This window comes from Nipponia nippon, unplaced genomic scaffold (assembly GCF_047370975.1).
Source record: "Nipponia nippon isolate SJK-2023a ecotype South Korea unplaced genomic scaffold, ASM4737097v1 scaffold_10, whole genome shotgun sequence".
Lineage (NCBI taxonomy): Eukaryota > Metazoa > Chordata > Aves > Pelecaniformes > Threskiornithidae > Nipponia > Nipponia nippon.
The window spans coordinates 22,540,765-22,563,240 of record NW_028262291.1 but is presented as its reverse complement, the minus strand read 5'-3'; the positions used below and the strand labels follow the sequence as shown (position 1 = coordinate 22,563,240).

General features: G+C 40.9%; 1 protein-coding gene across 4 annotated transcripts in view; it reads right to left on the bottom strand.

Annotated features, from left to right (window-relative positions):
- LDLRAD3 (low density lipoprotein receptor class A domain containing 3) overlaps positions 1-22,476 on the bottom strand; it is a 116,700-nt gene that overhangs the window by 52,904 nt on the left and 41,320 nt on the right. For 3 of the 4 annotated variants that reach the window (XM_087745961.1, XM_087745962.1, XM_087745963.1), the window contains 2 exons: positions 7,156-7,281; positions 4,197-4,331 (listed from right to left, as the gene is read on the bottom strand). In XM_087745961.1, the coding sequence (XP_087602087.1) occupies positions 4,197-4,331; positions 7,156-7,281 (261 nt within the window). The remainder of the gene's footprint in view (positions 1-4,196; positions 4,332-7,155; positions 7,282-22,476) is intronic. The other variant, XM_087745964.1, reaches the window with a different exon arrangement.

The following is a 22,476-nucleotide window of genomic DNA, read 5'->3' as shown; positions in this document are numbered from 1 at the left end:
GCAGGAATCAACTTCAGGACACTTGCAAAACATTTGATTTATAACTTGACCACAATGGTACTGTTTACTAACAACTGCGGAGCTAGAATTGTAGCAGCATTACTGAAGCCAAGAGCCTCTCTCTACAGCACCAGTCAGAGTGAATACAAACTTGAAGCAATAAAACCCCCTTTCCTAGGCAACGGGGTTAAAGCTAATAAAGGTATTTAGCAAACTTAGAAGGAAAGAAAAGAAGGGCCATGAAAGGAAAAGGAGTTGGAATTAAAATATTCAGTATGCTTTTGTTGGTGTTAAAACTTCCTAGACTAAAAGTGCTGGAAGTACAAAATGGAGAAGAAACTAAAGGAAGAAGCACTGTGAAGATACATTTAGATAAAAAGCAATTAAAAGAATAAATTAAATACAGTTCTAGAGCTGAACAAATTTACAAAGTTGTTGAAAAATATTAAAGAGGAGGAATTCCCTTCCAATTGAGTGGATGCCTGCCGCAGAGCAGGAAATCCCCCCAGAGACAGGCGGGCCCAAGGAGTACACCAAGAGTAGCCACTGTGAATGATTAGCACTGTCAGCTAATTCGAGGCATAGGGAGAGACCTTAAAGTAATAAGAGAAAAAAGTGTATGGGGGAGAGGAGCTTTCCTGGATTAAGATCCATTAAGTATAGAACAGGAGCAGAAACTTCCAATTGCTGCAAGTATTGTTAAAATTGGAATAATGCCCTAGAAAGAACAATTCATATATGCAACGCATGTGGATAATCCAAGCAATTATATCCTTCATCCAATCCCAAAACTCAGGCACATACTTTGATGAATACACCACATTCCAGACTAAAGGAAATGTCTGGCCGTACTACTTCAATACTGGAAACCAGAGATGACCAAAGTATAGCTGGGGTGGGATTAAAGGAACAGCTCTTAAATTTACCATGGCAGCTACAAGAGCTACAAATCATTACTGTGGGGAATTAGAGCAGAATTATTTGACTTGCTGCTAAATTGTCACAGTTTCTAAATTTGCTAAATTTGACACTTTCCCCATGACATACAAACCTTTGTAAGATGTGCAACACTCAGTTATAAGTGGTAAAGAGAAAGAAGGCGGGAACTTGTTCTCAAAAATTTGATCTTCTTCCCTTTTTCACAACTAAATCCTGGGGCCTCTGTCTGCCTCCCCTCAAATGAATCCACCCCTACCTATGACTAAAATTAATCTTTATAAACTCAGCTTCAGGCTCATGTCAAACTGCAGCATGCTAGCAAAGCTACTATTCATCAAGGACAGTACATTTTGAAGTGTTCCATGTCAAAGCCAGGTCAATACGTTTTTCAGTAGGGGGTTACATTCCTGTCTTCCTAGCCTGCAGAGTGACCCTTCTTGACTGAAAGGATCTTTACGCATGGAGGAGTATCTGACACAAACCAAACCAATATGCTACTGGAGCTATCCAGTAATGACTGCAGCATAAAGAAGGCCTTTAAAGTTCATGGAGGAGTAGGAAGAGGTGTTAATTTAAAAAGCTTGTCAGTATACCCAAGAGCAGAAGGAGAGCAAAGTACCAATTAATAATTCACACTTCTATTCCACATGTTATCATAGTATCTCAAAACAGTTTGCAAACATGGATTAAGTCTCATGACATCCCCCTGAAGCAGACAAGCCCTGATGAAGCTCTACTCCTACCAGCCAGGATATCACTCTGGGAGCATTTTGTTTAGCCGATCTACGCCCCCTCTTCCCCATCTGTTAAATGGCGATAAAGACACTACCATACAGTGGTTCAGAAGCTTAGTGATTTCTAAATCAACACATTTTTACATAGAAAAATAGCACACAAGGGCAATCTCGTATGTCAGACTACACTCAATTACACTGAACTAACGCTACCACACTCGACATGATAACGTAGCTAGTGGGAAGAAAACCCTCTATCTTGATTTTATAATACCCTACAGATTTGCTTTGCTCTTTCCCTAAGTAGCCAGAGCACTTGAGTTCTAGTTAATGACCAGGATTCTTGGGTACTGTGTTAACACAAAACTCATTGTAATTACAGTAATTAGATCTGCTGTAGAAAGAATTGTGAGAAATGAAAGACTGTCCACAGTAGCCTCTAATTCTCAATTAACACAAAGTAGTTGGTGTGTTTGGAAGTGAGGACAGACATACCCATAGCTGCAAACTCGAGGGAATCGCCATTTACATTCAGATGGGAAGTTGAGCACATTATACTGTTTAATCCTTGCTTTGAAAGACAGGTATATGAGCATCGTCCACTTACAGATGGCGCAATGGCAATTCAGGGAGGCTCTGAGCTGCCAAAGGGCAAAGGCAATCACACACACCCCCCATAACCAGCATTTCACTTTGGGAACTCCTCATTCCCAATCCTGTACTTGGAGTCTTTTTTTTTTTTTTTATAAAAAAGCTCACAAACCATTGTTGCTCTGGTCCTAATGAGAAAGTTCCTTCTCCCTTGTTTGGAGCTCTTTCATGCATAGAATCAGACAGAATTACTTTGCTTAACCCTCTTACTAATCTGACTTTTCCAGAAGGACCAAAGATAAAGACAAAAGTAACGGCTTCATGAAATACAGCTCTTTTCTTCTCTTGAGCCTGACAGTCACTTCCAAAAGCAGATTGTCATGACAACAAACAACCTGGAGGCAATCCAGCCAATTAATCTGCAGAGGAAGCAGTCATCCCAACCCTGGAAAAGAACACTGCTGCTTTAAGCTTCAGAAGCCAAAAGGAAAAAAAAAAAAAAAAAAAGCCCAACAAGAAACCTTACCACCCGCATTAATCTTATTAGGCTGCCTTAGGCCTGTAGTGAAGAACAATTCAGACCTTGGCACAGGGGCAGCAGCATTGCTGCAGCAGCAATACACACGTGCTAGTCCCTCACCAGCCCTTTCCCCCTGCCCCACATAGAGGGTAGGGGGCAGGCCAGACCCCCCTCTCCGAGGCTCCGATCTGAGCAGTGCTATGTTCCCAGGCTGCGGTGTAGCCCAGCAAGCGGGCGAGTTACCAGGATGACCCCTTCAGCCCTTACATATGGAGCCAAAGGAAAAAGCTCATAGGTTAGGCAGAGGAATGGCACAGAAGATTGTCACATACCATTGCTATAAAACCTGTTTTGTTGGCATTGCTGTTGCGTGTTTTCCCTCTTCCCCTATGAGCTGTCAGGAATATTTATCACCATGTTAAGCTCAGAATTATTTTCTCTTCCACAAAGGACTAAATCATCAGTGAAGCCAGATATTAAAGTCATTATTCTTCAATTTCCCTAATTTCTTCTTCCTTCATACCCTGCTTTATCTCTCTTCATGTGTCCTGCTTTCTACAGGCCCAAGCACATCGCATCTCCCCTGCAAATATCAACCATCTCCCATTTTTTGCCTACTCTGATCTCTCAGTTTTAACTCAGACATGAAAAAGTTTAGCAGCTGATGCCCAATACACAGCATTTGTTAACCTCAAGTCATTCATATATACTTCACATTTTATAAAATACTATGGTATTAAGTTACAGAAAACAAAACTGAGGACCACTAGATGTAGACTTATAAGTAAAAAGAAAAAAAGTCAGATTGTGTTTTGAGATTCTCACAAGACTCAAGACACAACAATTTTCAAACGAAAATTTTCTTCCCTGTCCTCATCCTTTTCTCTAAATACAGAAACAAGGAAGGGTAGGAACAAATTCTTTCACTGTAGACTTGTTCTGCAATGAAACATGCCTTTCAGAAAGTAATTGAGCAATGAGGATCTAAAGCTTTAAGCCTACACAGATTTACTCATCTGGTAAATAGACAGACTGCTGAACCACTTCAAACTGAAGTTTTATTATTGATCTCTCTGGGTCCAATCCATCTCTCACAGAAGTCACTAAATGGATTCCCAGCAACTTCAGTGAGCACTGGATCACAGATTATAAACGCTTCCTGCAAAAGTGCATTTTTACTAATCTGAAAAAGATACCAGTCTTCTGAGCATTGAAAATGAAATGTATGCACACACACGCACACACACACACACACACTCTACACATTTCACTCTCATTATTTGCAGAATTAGGAAACTACAGCTCTAGCCAACACAGAGCAAGCCAACAGAATCGTATTTTCTCCTGAGCCTGTTCCATGTTAATTGGAGTTGGTATAGTATTGCAGAATAGAACAAAGACCCTGTACCTACCTTGAGGGCTTTCGCAGCTTTCTTCATCACTGTTGTCTTGACAGTTATTTTGACTGTCACACACAAAGCTTTTATCAATGCAAAGACCATTTTTACAGTGGAATCGGGCAGTAGAGCAAAGCAAGGGATTTGCTGCTGCAAAAAGAGAAAGTGAGATCTTTCATTAGAAATTCTTTTACCCAGGCAGTGAAATAGCCGTTAAGCAATGACAACAGGTCACAACTCAACAGTTGGTCAATTCGCTGAATATGTGGGAGTAACTTGGCAATCAAACCAACCTTGTCCCTCTAAACAGAGCGTGCTGAAATTTCTAATTCATGCAAGATTCATTACAATTAGCAGAGATTTAGTCCACCCACAGTTGTGATAAGCCTTCTGTTCACTTTCATGAGAGCCCCTATCTCAATCACTGTTTGGTGCTCAGCATGTGCTCACACTGAAGACATATGGAGGGTAGCACTGCCTACCACAAACACTGCCTGTTGCTTCCCATTACAACAAATTCAGTTTAGCTCAATTTTTATGTTATAAGCCAACAACCGTGGCCAAGAACTGCCTTGCAGGGGCTTATGTACCTTTGCTTCTGTCTTTTTCCACCTTCCCCATTCTCCTCACTATTTTGAATTGATACAATGGCAATGCTGACATTTCTCAATTTCTCAGTGTTTGAATTTCAACTCCTTTTAAAGGGTAATACGCACATTACAGTAGCAGCGAGAAAAACCTTTCACATAAGGCCTAGTGTTGCACACAGAGCAAAAAGAGAATAGTATTTAAGCACACTCATTCAGGTAGAGCAGTCTTCTCACCCATGCCAAACCCAGCAGTAAGTATGCTGTAAGATCCTATGTCTAGTTTAATTTGAAGCTTCAAGCAGTGCAGTTTTCACCATTTCTCCTAGCACTTCTCCAGCATCACAGCTTCAATGCATCTCACTGTTAAGGAGGTTTCCTTAATACTCATCTTAGTTTTCCCTTTTCGAATTTCATCCCTTTACTCTTAGCTATAGCCCAGCATACATAATCACATAATCCCTCCTTGAACAGTGTTTGAACCCTTCATATACAGCATATATAGCCTTATCTTCCAACATAGTCATCGCTTAGCTGAGATATGCATAATTTAGTAGTTTTTAATATCTCCTCATAAATCAATCTCTGTGTCCCTTAATCATTTTTGGCACTCTTCTCTGAATTCCCGCCAGGTTTTGGTAATGAGGTGACTGAAACAGAATGCAACTTCCCAATCGAAAACCTTAAAAAAGCTGTTTAGATGTCTTGTCTACTTCAAAGTGCTTCTCTGCCACAATAACAAAGGGGATTACAGTTCCCAAATAACTGGCTTCCTATTTTTTATTCTTTAAAGTAAGAGCTGCCTTTAAAGAATCTTTAAAAAAAAAAAAACAAACACAACATAAAACTTTAGTCTGCTGTGCATATAACCTGCAGGATATATAACAAACACTCCCAACTCCTCCAGTTCCCCAAAAGCACGTTTTATCATGAACGTGCTAAATCTCCTTTGGTCTGAAACTGTTGCACACTTGCATAGCACGTTGATTTTCCAGGTCACTTTAGGGCCTACAGTGTTGTTCCTCTACATAAGCAAAGCAGTGACTAGACACTTGGATATGCTACAAAATACCAAGTGTGTGCTTAAATGGCATGGAGAAACGGGAAGATCAGCAGCATGTTACCAGCTGTAAAGTCCCATTGGAGCTACACACTACAAGCTCATGGGAAATTATGTCATTCATAGCCAGCTCCATGAACTGGTGCATTTTCAGTTGAGACCTGCCACTTGTCAGTCTACCACCTCAAGGATATTCAAAGCACTTTTGTCAAAACTTCTTTCTAGTCCATTTGTTTAAGCATAACCCAAAGTAATTTCCTTAGCCTTCAACCTTCTTTCTCTAGCATCACTTGCTCCGCAGAGGTGCTTATCTCCCTGCCACAGTCCTCCCAGGGCCCAAAGCAGATTGTCTAGGCCAACAACAGATGGTACCTTAAGAGACGTTCATTCTGTGGGGGAAAGCACACAAACAAGAAAGGCGAGTCCTCCAAGAAGCAGACAGTGATAGATCACTATAAAGATCTCCCCTTTTGTAATCTTTGAAAGCCGGTGTCTGTTGTCCTCCTCCTGACCTTTAAATGTCATTAAAAGGAAAAACTCAGTGTGCTCCAAGGAGAGAATGAGCAAGCATTTGCTGCAAGCTTTGGCCTACAGACCCATGCTTTTACCAGCTCCTGATAATAGCAACAGAGCTGCTGGATCAAACATAACCTTTCCTTACTGCTACGATATATCCCTGCTAGACTTACAGATACAAATGGATCTATGCAGCCACGCGCAGGGGCTTTAGCCCCAGTCAAGCAGTAGTTCAGATGATCTCTCTGCTGCGATTTCCCTGCAAGGTGCTGAACAGCAGCCCAAGCTAGTGCATTGGCAGGCATGTCTGACTTTGAGAACCTCCTTCACCTTCCAGGAATCTGTTTCATTAAATAACCCTTTACTTGCTTTTTTGTTGTTTGAGAATACATATAAACTGAGAAACCTAAATGTGCTGATGAACAAATAAGCCATATTCTTCAGTGACAAGAAACAGACAAAAATTAAACAATTTTAAGTAATATTTAATATTTGCCCAACCTGAGTTACATTTGAGTACAGAGAACCTGTTCAAAGCAAACACTCAGCTTAAATCTCATTTCAAAGTTACAAAGGGACTTGAAGTATCATGCAGGCATTATATACAAAACAAGACTGAGCTGGACCTTAAAAAAAAAAAAAAAGAGACTGTCATTTACAAAGTCAAAAGCACAAGGATCATCTGGGTTGTAAATGACAGGGAGAATATTCGACTCAGAAACTAAAGGCTAATGAATGCTTCCTTTCTAAGTAGTATTAATTAGTTGAAAGAAAAAGAAGCGCCCGTGCTCGCAAGCAGGCTCGCACTTACTGCAGTTTTCCTCATCGCTGCCATCGGGACAGTCCTCGAAGCCGTTGCACCGGAAGCGGCCAATGATGCAGTGGATTCCGCTAGCGCAGGGGAAGAACGTGGCACCGCATTTGGATTTGGCTTTCGCTGGGAGAAGATATAGACAGAAAAGGGCAAAGATGAGGGAAACAACTTACAAAGGTTAGAGATACTTCTGTAGCAGTGCAGGTTAGGGTACTCTAGGCAGCGCTGGTGGCACCGATGTTAGGTGCCTTCCAAGCTCCCTATGGCCTGCTTTCAACTGCTTTAAGTTCTTCGTGAGATTTCACTTGCTTAGACTGAATTTTTTCCAATTTGTACAATTTCCAGAATGACTGAAAATTCAAACTTAAAACAAGTCAAATGACTTCTCAAAACAAATTTAAATTGCTCAACGCTTTGGAGTACAAGTTTGTAAATTTGGCAAGCAGGTACTCCTAACTGTCCCTTAAAGACCAACATGGATTTGACCAACTTAGAAGCATTAGAGGAAAAATATTACAATAGGGCGTCATACTTCACAGAAAACAAAAGCAATTATCTCCTCTTTGCACGGAAGTTTGTTGTAAATGTCACTGTCGCAGGCATAAATCCAGGAGACATCTAAGCAGGTCCTCAGGCAGCAGACAATAACCCTCAGAGGCAAAGGTCTAGCTGGAGTAGTTGTAGGCCCCCCACCAGCCTGTAGCTATATGTCATGCTGAGTCCACAAACACTAAATAGCAGCAAAAGTCTAGATTTTGTACACCACCAAGCTTCTCTTTCTTGCTCAGAGAAGCCAAACAGTGAAGAGCTCAAGATAGACAGAGATAATGAACATGGCAGCAAGTTCAGAGAATTTGGGATCTGGAGGCAAACGTGGGCAAAGACAGGTGTACAAAGAGTAAGGAAACATCTGGAGAAGGAAAGGAGGCACACAGAGATATCAAGTGAGTTAGTGTCTTTGTGAGAATAAGAAACACAGGAGACCTTCATTAAAGTATTTTTCAGGCTGCAAAAACCAAACTCAAAAAAGAAAATGCTATAAATAATACTGCTTTTATTCAGCAGGATTTATATAAAATTGAGTGCAAAAGGAACATGAGTTATACGAATTGCATCTCTTGCTGTACTTGTCTCCATCATCCATTATACAGTTCTTCAGGACAGAAACTACATCTATTTCATAGTACCAGCACAGCTATTCACATAACACGAACTACTAACAATAGCATCAAAATGGGTTTAACAAATGATTAGAGAATCTCATTATGATCTCAAGTACTTCACATTTTTTACTGCACTGCACAGCAACTCTTCGCGGCAAGAAGAGAAAACTGCCTTCAGCTACAGTGATGCAGATGCTTCTACCATGATGCTCAAGGCAAGCACCAGTTAAGTCTTGTGGTATCACCAGCCTAGAACAAAGCAACTGCCAAAGTAAAAAACAATTTAAGGAGACATGTGGTTGGATTTTTTTTCTCCCTTTTGCTTTTTCAAATAAGCACATGACATGATGGACCACACCACAGGACACTGAACTCTGGAGAAAGTCCACTATAAAGCAAAGCCAGTCACTGTGGTAACTGTAGGAAGGTGTGTATAGTGCAATGTGAACACACAGTAATACCATGCACAGACCATTGATAGGAGAACACCAGAAAAGAAACCAGCTCCACAACTTGCGGGCCTTTGAGTAAATGTTTCCTACTCCTACACCAAATCCACAAGATGCATTTACAACTCCCAGGTTTATAGATGTGACAGATTTGGAGATCACAGCAACAGGCAGTCTTTTTATGTAGCCATATGGCACATCAATATGCCAACCTGCACAGTTTTATAAGGCCAGGACAAGGTCAGGAACAACTGGAGTACAGACAAAAAAAAAGTATATCCAATAGGGACAAAGAGCTTCAGCAATAATTTGGAAGGAATCCTCTCTTCCAGGGTTAAAAACTAAGTGCAGCTATAGCAAAGCCTTCCATCACTCAGCAGAGTGCATATAAACTGTTTTAAACCACAGCTACAGTAACTCTCACTTGATTTAGTGTCCTCCAAAAGCAAATTCCTGCAGTTCCTCTCTTACATGTTTTTCTTTATTACACCAGTAGTTTTCAGTTAGAATTATGAAGTATAAAATAGGACGTATCACTGAATTTCACATATTCAACTACCACTTTTTCTGAAGAGTATCCACAGTATATTTGGGGGAAAAAAAGTGAATCACTACTTCATAGAAAAACAGGTGATAAATTACCCTGAAGTAGCTGCCGTGCTTAACACCACCGGCAACGGAAAACCCTCAGCCAAGACATCCAAACCCGTGCAATTCTTCATACAACTTCAAAGAGCAACTTCTGTGTTAGAGTTTTGAGGCAGACTGATCTCAGTTAAATAATTCAGTAACCACAAGGTTTGAGGCAGTACCATACCCCCCAGTCTTTAAACAAAAGCAGCAAAACAAACACTTCAGCAACAGATTCCCAGACCGTCACTGAAGCAAGCAGTCTGTATTAGCATTTGACCAATATTCAGCACACTAACCAGCCAGCCAAGCTGCTGCTGGAAGCACGTGGTAATAGCACACATATGTGAAGAGGTGGCCAATGCTTCACATGTTATGTTTTTGTTGTTGGTTTTATTTTTCTAAAGCTAACATCTTTTGGAAACCATGCAATGCCTTTACATTCCCCAGACCAAATGTCTGCCTCTGGACAGCTTCCTTTTTCAGAGATGTATTTTGAGCCAGAACAGTTCCAAGAAGAGAAGAGGGAGAAGAAATAAGAAAAGGGGGAAGCAACTGTGGTTTTGCCCCTGTTAACATTTACTGTATCCCATTTCTTCAAGCAGGCTTACTTCAGTTATTTGGGGTCTGAATTCAGAGGCTATCAACTTTCTGGCAAATCATAGTCAGAGACGCCCTTTGCCATCTCTGAAAATCCTGCCAAAGTAAGGCTTCAAAATTATTTACTTCTAAAATTTCTAATATGGACCATCTCTTAGCCTTTACAGCCTTACTTTTCCAGACAGACTTCAGACTGAGAATCATCAAAACCTGAGCCTCTGGCCCTCTGAAGAGCAGCAGTCATGTGCCTGCGCTTTCCTGACCAGAGCTACCAGCGGTGGTGAATGCTGCAGGAGCTCCATTTCAGGTACCACAGACACACTTCACAGCAACCTCAGCTGTCCTGGCCCCTAAGGCAAGAAGACCCAAAGCACATCTGGTGCATTACCTTGAGCTACTGCAGTAAAGCCATAAGCAATATTTAATGTTCGACCACATCTGGAGGAAAAAGGTGCTGGAATGACCAGGAACAAAGTTGAGTTTCTGGAAAATGCACTCTTTCTTCTGTCCAAAGCATCCTTATTCCCCATCAAAAAGAGGGATAAACCATTCAGGACTGATTTAATGGAAGTATTACTTAGATAGCTATATAACATCTAGTTCAACATTTTCTCCCCAGACATTTTCCTATCCCCTCGTCCTCTTGCAACAGCAGCCAGAGAACAAGAAAATACTGTTTTAGAATAAGTGTTTATTGAAAAAGCACATACTAGTAACCACAGATCAAAAACAAACACCTTCAAATTATCTCTAAGTTTCCCTTTTACATAGTCCACTGATTTTTATTATTTTTTAAACTCGAGGGAAGGAAAAAACAACAAACAAAACACAATTGCAATTCTTCATACTTGCAACAGGCATGATATATACACAAAACAATCCCAATTCAAACTTACATTTACATTAGACACCCCGAAAAGATAAAAGAGCATTTCAAATGCCATAGCGATTCACTAGTCACACAGCTAGCTGTTTACTAGACACAAGTCTCAATCCCGAACAGAACTCAGTTTTCCAAGTTCCAATTCCAGACGCAAAATGCATTTCTCATATGCTGTGCATAAATGCAGGAAAAAAGAGAAACCAGTAATGGCTTAGTCCAAGACATGTCCCCTGACTCTGGAGAACTCCACTGGGGAATGTCTGTTTTATTTTTAATTTGACATCCTTCTTGTCCTCTGGCACAGTTTTCCCGAGGTTTTCAAGCAAGTGTTGTGTGGTCATTGCTCATAAAGTTCCCATGGAAAGCACAATCATTTCTTCCTGAGCAGAAACACACCTTCCCATTCTACAATGATCTCTGTAGATATTCTTAACATGAAGGGGCTATCTATTTTCTTCAAGTCTTCGGCACCCTCACAAGTAACAGATATACCAGGATCACAACTGCCTGTAGCAGATTCAAGTCATGTGCTGCACTATTCACAGCACTCCTCTGCAATTCTTACTCCTATTACATGACTTAAGAAAAAGGTTTTCTTCTTCATCATTGTGTCTTCTACTGCACAGATCTCAAAGTTTACAGGCAGATCTGCATGTGAAAAGCTTTACATTTATTTAACAGCAGCTACCTATTTGGCTCCTTCAGTGACTTCAGCCTTGATAAGCTTTCAAGGACAGCATTATCTTTGCAATCTATATCCTTCTGTTACACTTGGCTGAAATGGGCTCAGGGTAATCAAAAATTACCAGGATATCAGGAAATGACAAAAGAGAAGTGAAAAAGGACACAGACGCGTGTGGATCATCTGACCTTATTTAGCCTTGGCGGTATAACCAGCTAAAGGAAAGGGAAGGGAGAAGTTGGTAGTTTTTAAAGGAATTGGCAAGTCCCCCTGAGCCCATGTCTCCAGAACCTAAGAAACTGAGACCACACGTGGGACGGGAAGGGGTAAGGACTGACAGACACACTTGAAATACAGCAAGAAATCACACAGAAACTTACAAAACTGTGTTTAAAGAAAGGCTACTCAAATAGCAGATCTGGTCTGGATCCAATTGCAGAAATATAGCAAGCACAAAAACCACCCCAAATAAACTGACATTCAACCAATCTGTGAACCTATGGCACAAAAGGATCAATTCGGTCCAGTTCCATTCTTCATGTGTTACCTAGTCACAGCAGAAGCAATCTAGGAATGAAACATTAACATGAATCTGTATTTGCATTACACAAAAGGGAATTACCATGGTATTTAGAAAGAGGTGTCAGTGAACCACCACGCACTGGAGGAGCCTCCTCTGACTCCATTAGCCCTGGGAAGAAATTGCTCTTCACTAAAATATTCTTCTCGTCTCTTGAAATTCAAACATGAAGCAAGTGGTGAAGATGGTGGCAGAGAACTGCTGGCCACAGTACAAACTTGCCAAATGTTCCCCCCAGGTTGGTTTACTTAAGTTCAGGAAAACTATTTTGGCAGTTGTATGTGCAAGCGTGTGAAGTTGCTCCTTATGCTATGCAGAAAGCAATCCTCCCACCCCCTTCTTTTAAGGCTCTAAAAAAAATAGTAACTTCCCATCAGGACCGGTTGTACATTCCACTGAAGATGTGACAGTTTGCAGGCATGGCTCTACAGCACTAACAGAAAAGCATTTTGCTATCTTTAGGGTACCAAGTGTGAAACAGCACTATTTTTCAAAAAGTATAATCCATTTTATTATTTCTCAGCAGAGATGAACAACAGCAGGGGGAAAAAAAAAAAATCAGATTTGGCATATACTGTGTAAAACCTTAAACTGTATATAGATATCCCCTTGTATAAAAGCAGTCCTGACACACTTGACTTGGCTACAAGGACTTAAAACCCAACTAGAAGGTTACAACAGATCTTCTGTGATGGGCAGGTGATTTTTCTTTCCTTAGACAGAGCAGCAAAGACACCAAATGTCTTCTATAATTATCAGTAAAATGCAGTTGTGGACTACATATTTGAGAAATATAGCCAGGACAAGATGGCATGGCCCAACTTCTTGGAAAAAAAATTTTCATATGTAACTGTAAGTAGATACTAACCTACTGTTTAGATATCACAGTAAAATTTTAGAGCTGTGTCCCACTATAATGACACAATGCTAAATAGAAGAGATTATACATTTATAAAAGGTTGAGTTTCTCTTACAGAAGCCCGTATGCAGTCTGGCTAATGAAACTTTAGGGAAGAAACTTTCTGACCGAACCATTATGGTTGAGCCGGCTAGTCCACACCTCCAGCATTTCACACCTACTTACAGTGAACTAGGCACTGCTTACTGCGCGCAACAGATGCAACAGTATCACAAAACAGGCACCCCACGCGATGCTGCCACTACTACAAGCACATTTCCTTCTTTTAACTCTACAAACATTTCTATTTTGAAATATTTGTTAGCTATTTTGCAATCTGGAGTGAGGGAAACGGGATGTAGATGTGGATCTCAACAGCAGACATTTTGTGACAACTTGTGGCTAGAAGTAAACTGCACATTATTTCAGCATCAGCATCTTTGAACTCAAATTGTTGCCTTAGAGCCCCTCCAGGTAGCAATCAGGCAAAATAACTTTATGCTGCTTCACACCCACACGTCTCAATCCAACAACAGATGATGATTTATTCAGCTAATTAAAACTTGATTACTTGCAGGCGACAAGAGCAACTCTCCAGACAGAAACTGTTGTGTCCAGATGCTTCATCATTGCAGAGCCACAGGTATTTTCCTGACTTTGGTAATGAACCACCTTAAACTTCTCTGCTGTTGTTAATTTATGTTGAGAGATAACACAGTCACATCAGACAGCACTGTAAATCCAGTCTCTCTTGATGCATGTGTGGCAAGGTGCATCATTTCAGTAAAGACTGTACATGAAGGAGTTACAGGTAGCCATCTTTTCAACTTGTCCCGGCTCTTTGAAAAACAGGTTTTAACTTCAGTTTACAAAGAAGAGAAGGATTGATTTTACAACACTACATAACACAAGCAGGATGGCACCAGGATACAATCCCTTTCACCCCAAGAACTGATATAAACCTTAACCCAGTTAATACTAACAGTTATTTTGGGTTAGTTAATTGCTGTTTAGACCCTACAGTATTTTCAGTTCAGTTCCCAGTGGGAAAGCCACCACCACCTGCAGTCATTCAGCTGCCTCAGCACAGAAGGCAAGTGCATCATTTGGTGGCTCACAGAGATCTTCAACAGGGCTGTCTTGCAGAATAACACAGAGAAGTTTCACTTCTGCTTGCTTTTTCCTATCTAGAAAAAAGCTAGCACTTGAGTACTATTCCCAGTATAAAATCCACCCAACAGTCTACTATGTCAGAAGTTCTCCAAACATAAAGCTTGGACAAAAAAGCTTGTTTTTCAGATATTCAGTAAAGCGATTTCTCACTAAAGAAGTATTTTAGAAGTTACTACTCATTAAACAACCTGAACAATAACATACAAAAGGACAAATTCTAAATCAGCTGTTACAGCATGCTAATTAAGCACAACTTCAAAGTTGTTAAGTTACTCAGGATGCATACAGGCAGGACAGAACACCGCCCTTAAGGGACTTCAGTAGCAGGGGCAACCCTCCTCAGTGTGCCTGATGGGCTACGATCCCTCACCCCATGCTGGGCTACTAGCTACTTGATCTTTTTATTTCAGTTGTGCTACTGATCCCAGCCAACAGTTAAACCTGTCTGATTCCAAGCTCTCCAATCAGGCTATTTACTGACCCCCATCTAGAGGAGATCATCAAGAGGATTAAATAATTAGCACCAAAAACCCTCCTGATCTTCCTGCATAAAAAGCTATCAAATGTAAGTAGCTATTGCACTTGCCCTTACTCATGTGTAAATTTCTGTAATTGAGCTTCAAATGAAACATTCACCACGGTCACTTCATTATAAATCTTATTATAACTACTAAGTATTTGGTTGCTTAATCATGAGTGAAAACAAGAGTTAAATCCAGTTTGATATTCCAAGTTTGAGAGCCATCTGAGTGACAAAAAGGTCAGCAGCTGGCTTACAGCATCTTCCCAATTAATGCAGATGCTCATTTCATGCACTGTTTAATATTCACCTTTGCTTAAGAATTCTGACGTTTGTCACCTACCTGCAACAAATATTCCAGATCAACCAGGAGATAACAGGAAGCAGCGAGAAAAACAGAAGGAGACTTAAAAGCACTCAGTAATCATAAGTTGTGAATGGAAGTCTAGAGGTCTTCCGTGGGAATATATACAACTACTACAATACATACAACCACTTTTATAGAGGAATTCCTAGCTTTCTACTATATATTCTACCTATTCAGAAAAAGAGAAAAGGTGTTAATTTCATTAGCCTTTTACACAAATTATTACTGGATTATAAATAAGAACAGGACCGCTAAAGATTGTTTTTGTACAGTTTTGTAAGACTGTTTGCACAACACCTGGCAGCCTGGAATCCTAGCACATGACGATGCTTACTCCATTAACATAAACAGACAAAATCTACTTTGACTGCAGCTCTTCATTGCCATGATCCTTCCAGGGTGCAAGCTCTGGTGGAATGCTTGTCTCTTCCTTAGTTCTGGCCCTGCTGTTAGATTTTCTCCTTCCATATATTACACATCCCCCCATAAATATTCAATAAAAAAAAAATTACCTATTTATAGGTTTCCTTACAGACTTGTGCTTTCTCCACAGACATTTAAAATGCACTAAATGTAGTGTAAGGTAGGGCACCACAAAGGTAGGCTGTTAGTCCTGTCTATAGGGAGAGTTAAATTCCCCAATCATACTCTCAAAAAAACCCATAAGCCCCCACACTTCCACCATTTCACATAGATTTTAGCAGGAACACAGACTTTTAAAGTATTCAAGTTGCTGTAATTATACTACTTATTTTAATGCACTGCTTTTATATTTATCTCTATGCCTTTATCTTGTTCCTTGTGCCTGTATCATCCTCCTTCATGCTGAGGGGGAATCACTGAGCACATTAAGTCAGTCAGTATTTGATTGCTAGCTCGTTTATTTGTATCAACCATTTAGCTGTCTTTGGACACATCCATTTGCAACAGAGGCTTGTCACCATCTCCAAAACTGCACACAGACAGTGACCAAAGTTGACAGCCACCTAAGCCTCTGGAGAGCACCATGAGCCATGTCACAGCCACTCCATACTTCCCAAAGTAGCAAATATAGATTTGATGAACTAAAGAGTATGAGCTCAGCTCTAATACTTTTGAATGGTGTTAGAATCATATGATAAAATCCTCAAATGTGAGAAAGTGATTTTGATGCTAGAATTCTCTTTTTTGTTCTTTGGGGTTTTTGTTTTGTTTTGAAGTGACAGGTTGCTAAATCACCTGCTTATTTATCTTTTCCAAAATGCAGTGAGCTTTGACACAACACTACTATTAGCTGTTAGCTAGCAAGAGATAATCGAAACTTATTAGAAACCAGCACTGGAAACTTCCCAAAGCTAAAAGTGGACCTGGCTAGTAGCAACAGACTGCAGCAAATGAGATGACTTCACCTTTACACACGATGGGGCAGTCCAAAAAATTGCTGCAGGTATGCAATGCTGGATCTTAATCCCAGGAATATGAATGCATCTCTTGAAAATATCACCCTGCCCCTCATCTTCTATAGCATTAGCCTTAGTTAACACCAGGCTTCAACTGATGCTTTAAGAATAATTTTTTGGGGCCACCGATATATTAAAGAATTCAAAGTCAGTAATCTTTACAGATGGGTAGGATTAGTCCTACCCAAGGTCTTGGCCCACTGCTATATTTCTAGGAGATCTCAGCTGGTTTAGACAATCCCTAGAGCTTACTGATGCTACTTCTGAATTGGGCAGACATTTCTTATTAACACAACGCTGCATCTCTTTCTTCAGTGCACTGAGCTCTGCTTGTCGAGCCTAAAGCCTTGTATTTAAAAGGATAGCAACCAGAGTTATTTTGTGCCCTTTGTTCCTGTACATGAAAGCCATTCATTAGACTGACTCCGCTGAGTGGCTAAATCCAAGCAAAATATCTTCAGCTGTAATAATTGTACTATCATAATAAGCAGTCATTAAACAGCTTATAGAGATTGCAGAAGTCATTGTCTCTAAAAGACAGAAAGAAAAGGTCTTGTAAAGTGGATACTAGATCTGGTTACTTATTCTTAGCAGTGTGGAAGTCATGAATTTGACTGCTCTCACAGCAAAGTGTGAGGGAAGGCAAGGACAAACATCTAAATTCAGACTGTCAGCAGAATTATTTGGGTTGATAGTAACGACCATTTATTAGTAAGTTTTGTCTGTGCCTCCATTTTAATTTTGGGACTTACAAAGGGAAAAGCATGGGTATGTAATGTGCCTTAATATAATTCCAGCTTGTGATCTTCCTGTAGAGCAGACTCGAAGCACGCTCCTGATCGAGGGCCAACTCCATGATTATTTTTTTTTTTTAAAGCAGTGAACACCAACAAATCTAAAGGCCGCCTTCTGAAATCTACCCCACATCAAAGAGGGCAGGACAAGGCAGCCTGACAGTCCTCATCTGAGGCTTCCAGGCATATGACATGGGTTTGAAGCTGGTGCAGTCCCCACTTGATCCTCCTCCTTCCTACTGCGGGCTGCACCAGGTAGTGTAGGAGTTCTTGCACTCAAGCGCTTCTCCAATGACAGAGCAACTTCCTCAGCCATGACTTGGGTTTCAGTGGGCTTTTTTCTTTTTTTAAATAATTTCCCCTCCTTTGATGCTGTGAAGCTTTTAATACATACAGTTCTTCAAAAACTACCTCTTTTGTAGAAAGTGGATGTAATTAAGTCAGTCAAAATGCACCTGAAGTACCAGTCTGAAGATGAAAACCTAACCAACCTGCCTTTGTTCTGCGAGAGTTTCAGTTTCCCAACTGAAAGGTTTTAGAGCATAGGAAAAGAATCTTCACATAATCTAGGAAACCCATGCTGCTAATTGCAGAGTATGGATTTCATTTAGCATTTTTATGAAAAGACTCTTTATATCTCATCGACAACTGTGTGTAATTGTTTGTTATGAACACTTTCCCACAGACTTTCCATTCCTGAACATGTCAAGCAGTAAGACCTGTTGCAAGTGAACACCAGAGGGAGCAGTAAACATTTGTCTGGCAGGTAGTTTTTAAATTGCAGATGGAACAATATGGTACAGGAAACTTTGGGGAAACTTAAAAATGGTTATCATGGGCTGTATTTTGAAACTACAATATATTGCTAATCCAGTCTAATTCCCCACCAGTGCAGGGTCAACGAAGAGTAAGAGCAAGTGTGCAGATACAAACACTTTGAACGATGCAAGCTTAGTTGTGCCACAGAATGGAATGTGAAAAATTAGGGCATTTTCATTATATATAAATGCACAGTTCAAACTCTACACGGTAAAACCAAGAACATGGTTAATAGACACATAAAAGAGATGAAATCAAGTATTAATATGCCAACATATCGGCAATGAACAAGTATTTACAGCACTATCTCAAACATTATTCTACTAACCTGCTAAAGACAGTTAAAAATGCTTGCAAAAACAACAATAGAAGCATGGTTACAACGATAAAAAACACAGATCAGAAACCACTCCCATCACACATTAATAAAAACCCCCCAAAACACTTTCTTAAGGAATTGAACATAAAAAGAAAATCTAAGTTTTCTCAGGCCTTCACTACAGCATGTAGCCTACCAGATCTAGGAGTTCCTAGGGTATTTGTCACCAGACCCTAGCTTCAGCATGGGTTCCAAGGGCCTCAATTCCCTGACACAGAAACAGGAAAGCTCTAACCAGATCTGCTAGACACCTGGATTAAACTGGTTGCTCACATTGCCCAAGTATGAGTCACAGTGTTCAGGGCTATGAGAGTTAGCCTACTGGTGTGGGACTCCAGAAAAGCTTGGGTCACCACACCATGCTAAGTGCAACCCAGGACTGCAGACATTATAAACCCTTCAGTTCTGACTCCAAGGGGTCCCCTGCAAGCACACGTGTCTCAGGTAAGAGCCAAAGCTGACCTTTAGCGGAAGCCTGCTTGGCAGGTGGCTTCAATACCTGCAATGCTAGTTAAAGTTGACCATTTTCATGCAGCACTTCATTTAATGAAGACCTTCTCCCCCATGGAGTAGACTTGCTCATACAGACTCTGTCTGAAGGACAATTGGAGCAAGGTCTAATGATGATGTATTGCTGGTGATGAAATGAGCTTTTTACTACTGCAGTTTCAGATGTTCCTACAGAGGCCAGCTCTTGCTAGCCAGTGCAGAAGTGTGTGGGCAGCACATTCTTACAAGCATGGATGATGCCCTGTTGCTCAGACATCCATACACTCCAATCACACAGCCTTTAGCGTTGACTCAAAAACCTGCTTTACTTTTATGTTTGTGTTGAATGAGCAGCTGTGGCAACTGGAAACAGAAACATATGAGAGACAGAAATTCTCAATAGGAGAACACACCGCCCCAAGGCAATCCTTGCATAGGATTTTTTTCTAGCCCACAGCCTACACTCTTTAGCCCTTGGATTAACACAGCTAGTCACTGTATTCACTGTGTGCCACTATTTGTTCATAGCTGAACACACAAACTTGGCATGTAAGAAATGGCTCGCAGAAGAGCGATGAAAGAAAACCTAGACTTCTGGGTATTTCGTATGTCTCTAATTCTGGCTGCTGTCATGCCAGACACTTAGCACGGATGATGTGCCATGCTCTGAATCTGCACCATCTGCTGCTCGTTAGCTGACAAAGGCAGCAACATGCCATCTCTCCACTAGCTGTTGCTCATTAGCTGACAAAGCCATTTTCAGCATTCACATTGTTCTTTCTGTAATAATCTAATACAAAGATGTACAAAGAGCAAAGAAAAAAGGAAACAAAGATGACAGAGTAAGTTATGAGCCTAACTAAGTACATTAGTGTCCCCTTAAATCTCAATGAGAGAATCCTTCCAAGAGCAGGATGCAGGTCCTGGCACCAAAGGAATATGTCAGCAGGTAGGCATAAAGGTCAGCACTAACGATAATCCATTTACCTCAAAATGTTTTGAAACATGCAAGTACACATTTCTAGGCTCTTTCCATTCAGGTTCTCTGTTTTGTGCCCCTTTGGATCTTCCGTATATGATAACCAACAAAACAGTGGCTGACAGCACGCAGCTCCCCCCTCGACTAGTGGAAGCACTATCCCCGGGTATATATATGCCTAGTATGCAAACAGAGCAGGATTTAGGAGCTACACAATCAACACCTATAAACTCCACAGGAAAGTCCTGTTGCTAAAGATTCTGCATTTGTCAAGAGGAGCCTCAGCTTCCATTATAAATCATCAACACAGCTAAAAAGCAGCAGTAGTAGTAGTTAAAAGCCCACTAACATTTAAAAGAAACCTGCATGACAGATACTGGACTACACAGGCTGATGAGCAATCCAAAAGACGAGAACCAGCAGAGCCAGGGGGAATGAACTACAAAAGGGTTCAAAACTACATTTTGGGAGATGCACTGATGATAGCAGATTACTCAGACTACAGAGAACTGGAAATACTCACAAAACATTTACACTGCTATGGTCAATTAATTCTTTTTCAAGCTCAATTAGTGGCTTGGAGGAAAAGCCAGAGAGTTACTCTGCTTCAAGGAGAGGCAGTTCTTATTTACAACAATGAGAAATCACTGTCTCAGCTTATTCCCTCCCTCTTGTGCTTTTTCTCAACTCTCCCCCTGCCCCGGGTAAAATTTTTCTGTCATCACATCGCCATGACAGAAGGCAAGAGTACATGAAATGTTTTGTGCACTAAACAGCATACAGACAGCTGGCATGGGAAGTGTTAAACTGATCATGGGTCAGGGTACGGAGGAAGCAAGGAAGATGACAGATGGTATGGATTCTGGCAAGTGTCGGAGATGAAGAAAAAGCCCACAAGCAAAGTGACATGGTTAACAGAGATGGTCCTGCAAAGCAGGAGGCAGAAAAGGGACAAAAGGAAGAGAGGGAAGAGATAAGATATGAATGGACAAGGTGCAGGTAATTCTGCTTTGCACCTTATTTCCTCCTCACACCCAGACCAGCACCTTTCACTCACTGGCTGGAGAAAATGAGAACCAGACCATGAGTTCTAAGTTTTCCTGTTTGAAGGGGGACAGACAGGATGAGATGCTACAGCAACGGAGTTGATAAAATATTGCTGGACATCCACATTCAACTGTAAGGCAATCCAAAAGAGAGAGAAAGACTTTGCACATAAACGCACACATGCGTACATGAAAATTCCTCAGTGGGCATGCTAAAACAAAGCATACTTGTCTTCACAGAAGTATCAGTCCACAGTACCAAATGAATCCTGTAACCAAACTCCTATTCACACACAAACACTTTAAAGCAAGGTTAAAGCCTTTCAATGTGAACTAGTTAGTCAATGAGGAATCACAGACAAAGCAGCTTAAAGCATGGCTGACAGTAGTAACACACTGGGAACTCAGCCATCTCATGCTGCTAATGCAACTCCTACGGCTTTGTCTTCACTATCAACAGCTCAGCTAATGCAAAGCAACATCATAGCAGAAAACAAAGGACTCCAATTTTGCTGCAAGGTAAGTTTTAGTGAGTAGAGCCCTATTCTGATAGGAGGAAGGCAACAAAGCCTAGCCTAAAATGATTTAAAAAGTAAAAAAGTTTTATATCTATATCTATACGCACACCATCCAACCCTTGCGGTGCTAGCATGACACTTTCAAGCACGGCTGTCCTCCCTGGAGTTGCCTGACACAAGTAACACAATAGACGCTGGTACAATGACACAACCAGATGTGATGCATACGCACATTTGGAATGTTAACTGTTCTTACTTTTCAGCTGCTGTTTCTGCAGTCATGAAGAACAATTCCGGGACCCCTACATTCCCCTCTCCCACTCCCTAAGGCCAGTGGATCAGAATATTAATCACACTGCACATCTTTAAAAATTGTTTGGTTCAGCTTCTCTCTCATCACTGGAAACTGATCATGTAACTAGGAAAAAAATTTTCCCAGTGGGCATATTCAAACCCTGGACCAGGTGCCCATGGGGGCTGTGGACTCTCCATCCTTGGAAATGTACAAAACTTGACCAGACAAGGCCCTGAGCAACCCTGATCCAAGTTAGTCCCACTCTGAGCAGGCAGCTTCACCAAATGACCTCCAGAGTCCTTTCCAGCCTAAAGCAATCTAGGAGCCTATCTTTACAGATTGACACAAGCTGGAGCGGGGAGAAGAGACAAGTGATTTTTCTTCTGCCTTTGGCCTTCTCAGACAAGATGCTAGGGCTGCCTTTCAATGCCTTAAGTCTGAGCTAGGAACTCCTCTAACACCAGATTCGGCCTGTATAAGCCCATCCAAATTTTGAGTACTTTCTGATATAAAAGACTGGTTGGTAACACTGTAAAAGTACGCGATAAGAACGGGACCATCTTCAAAACTCAAAAGAGCAAACCAAACTTTTTTAGCTACACACACTGTATGTAT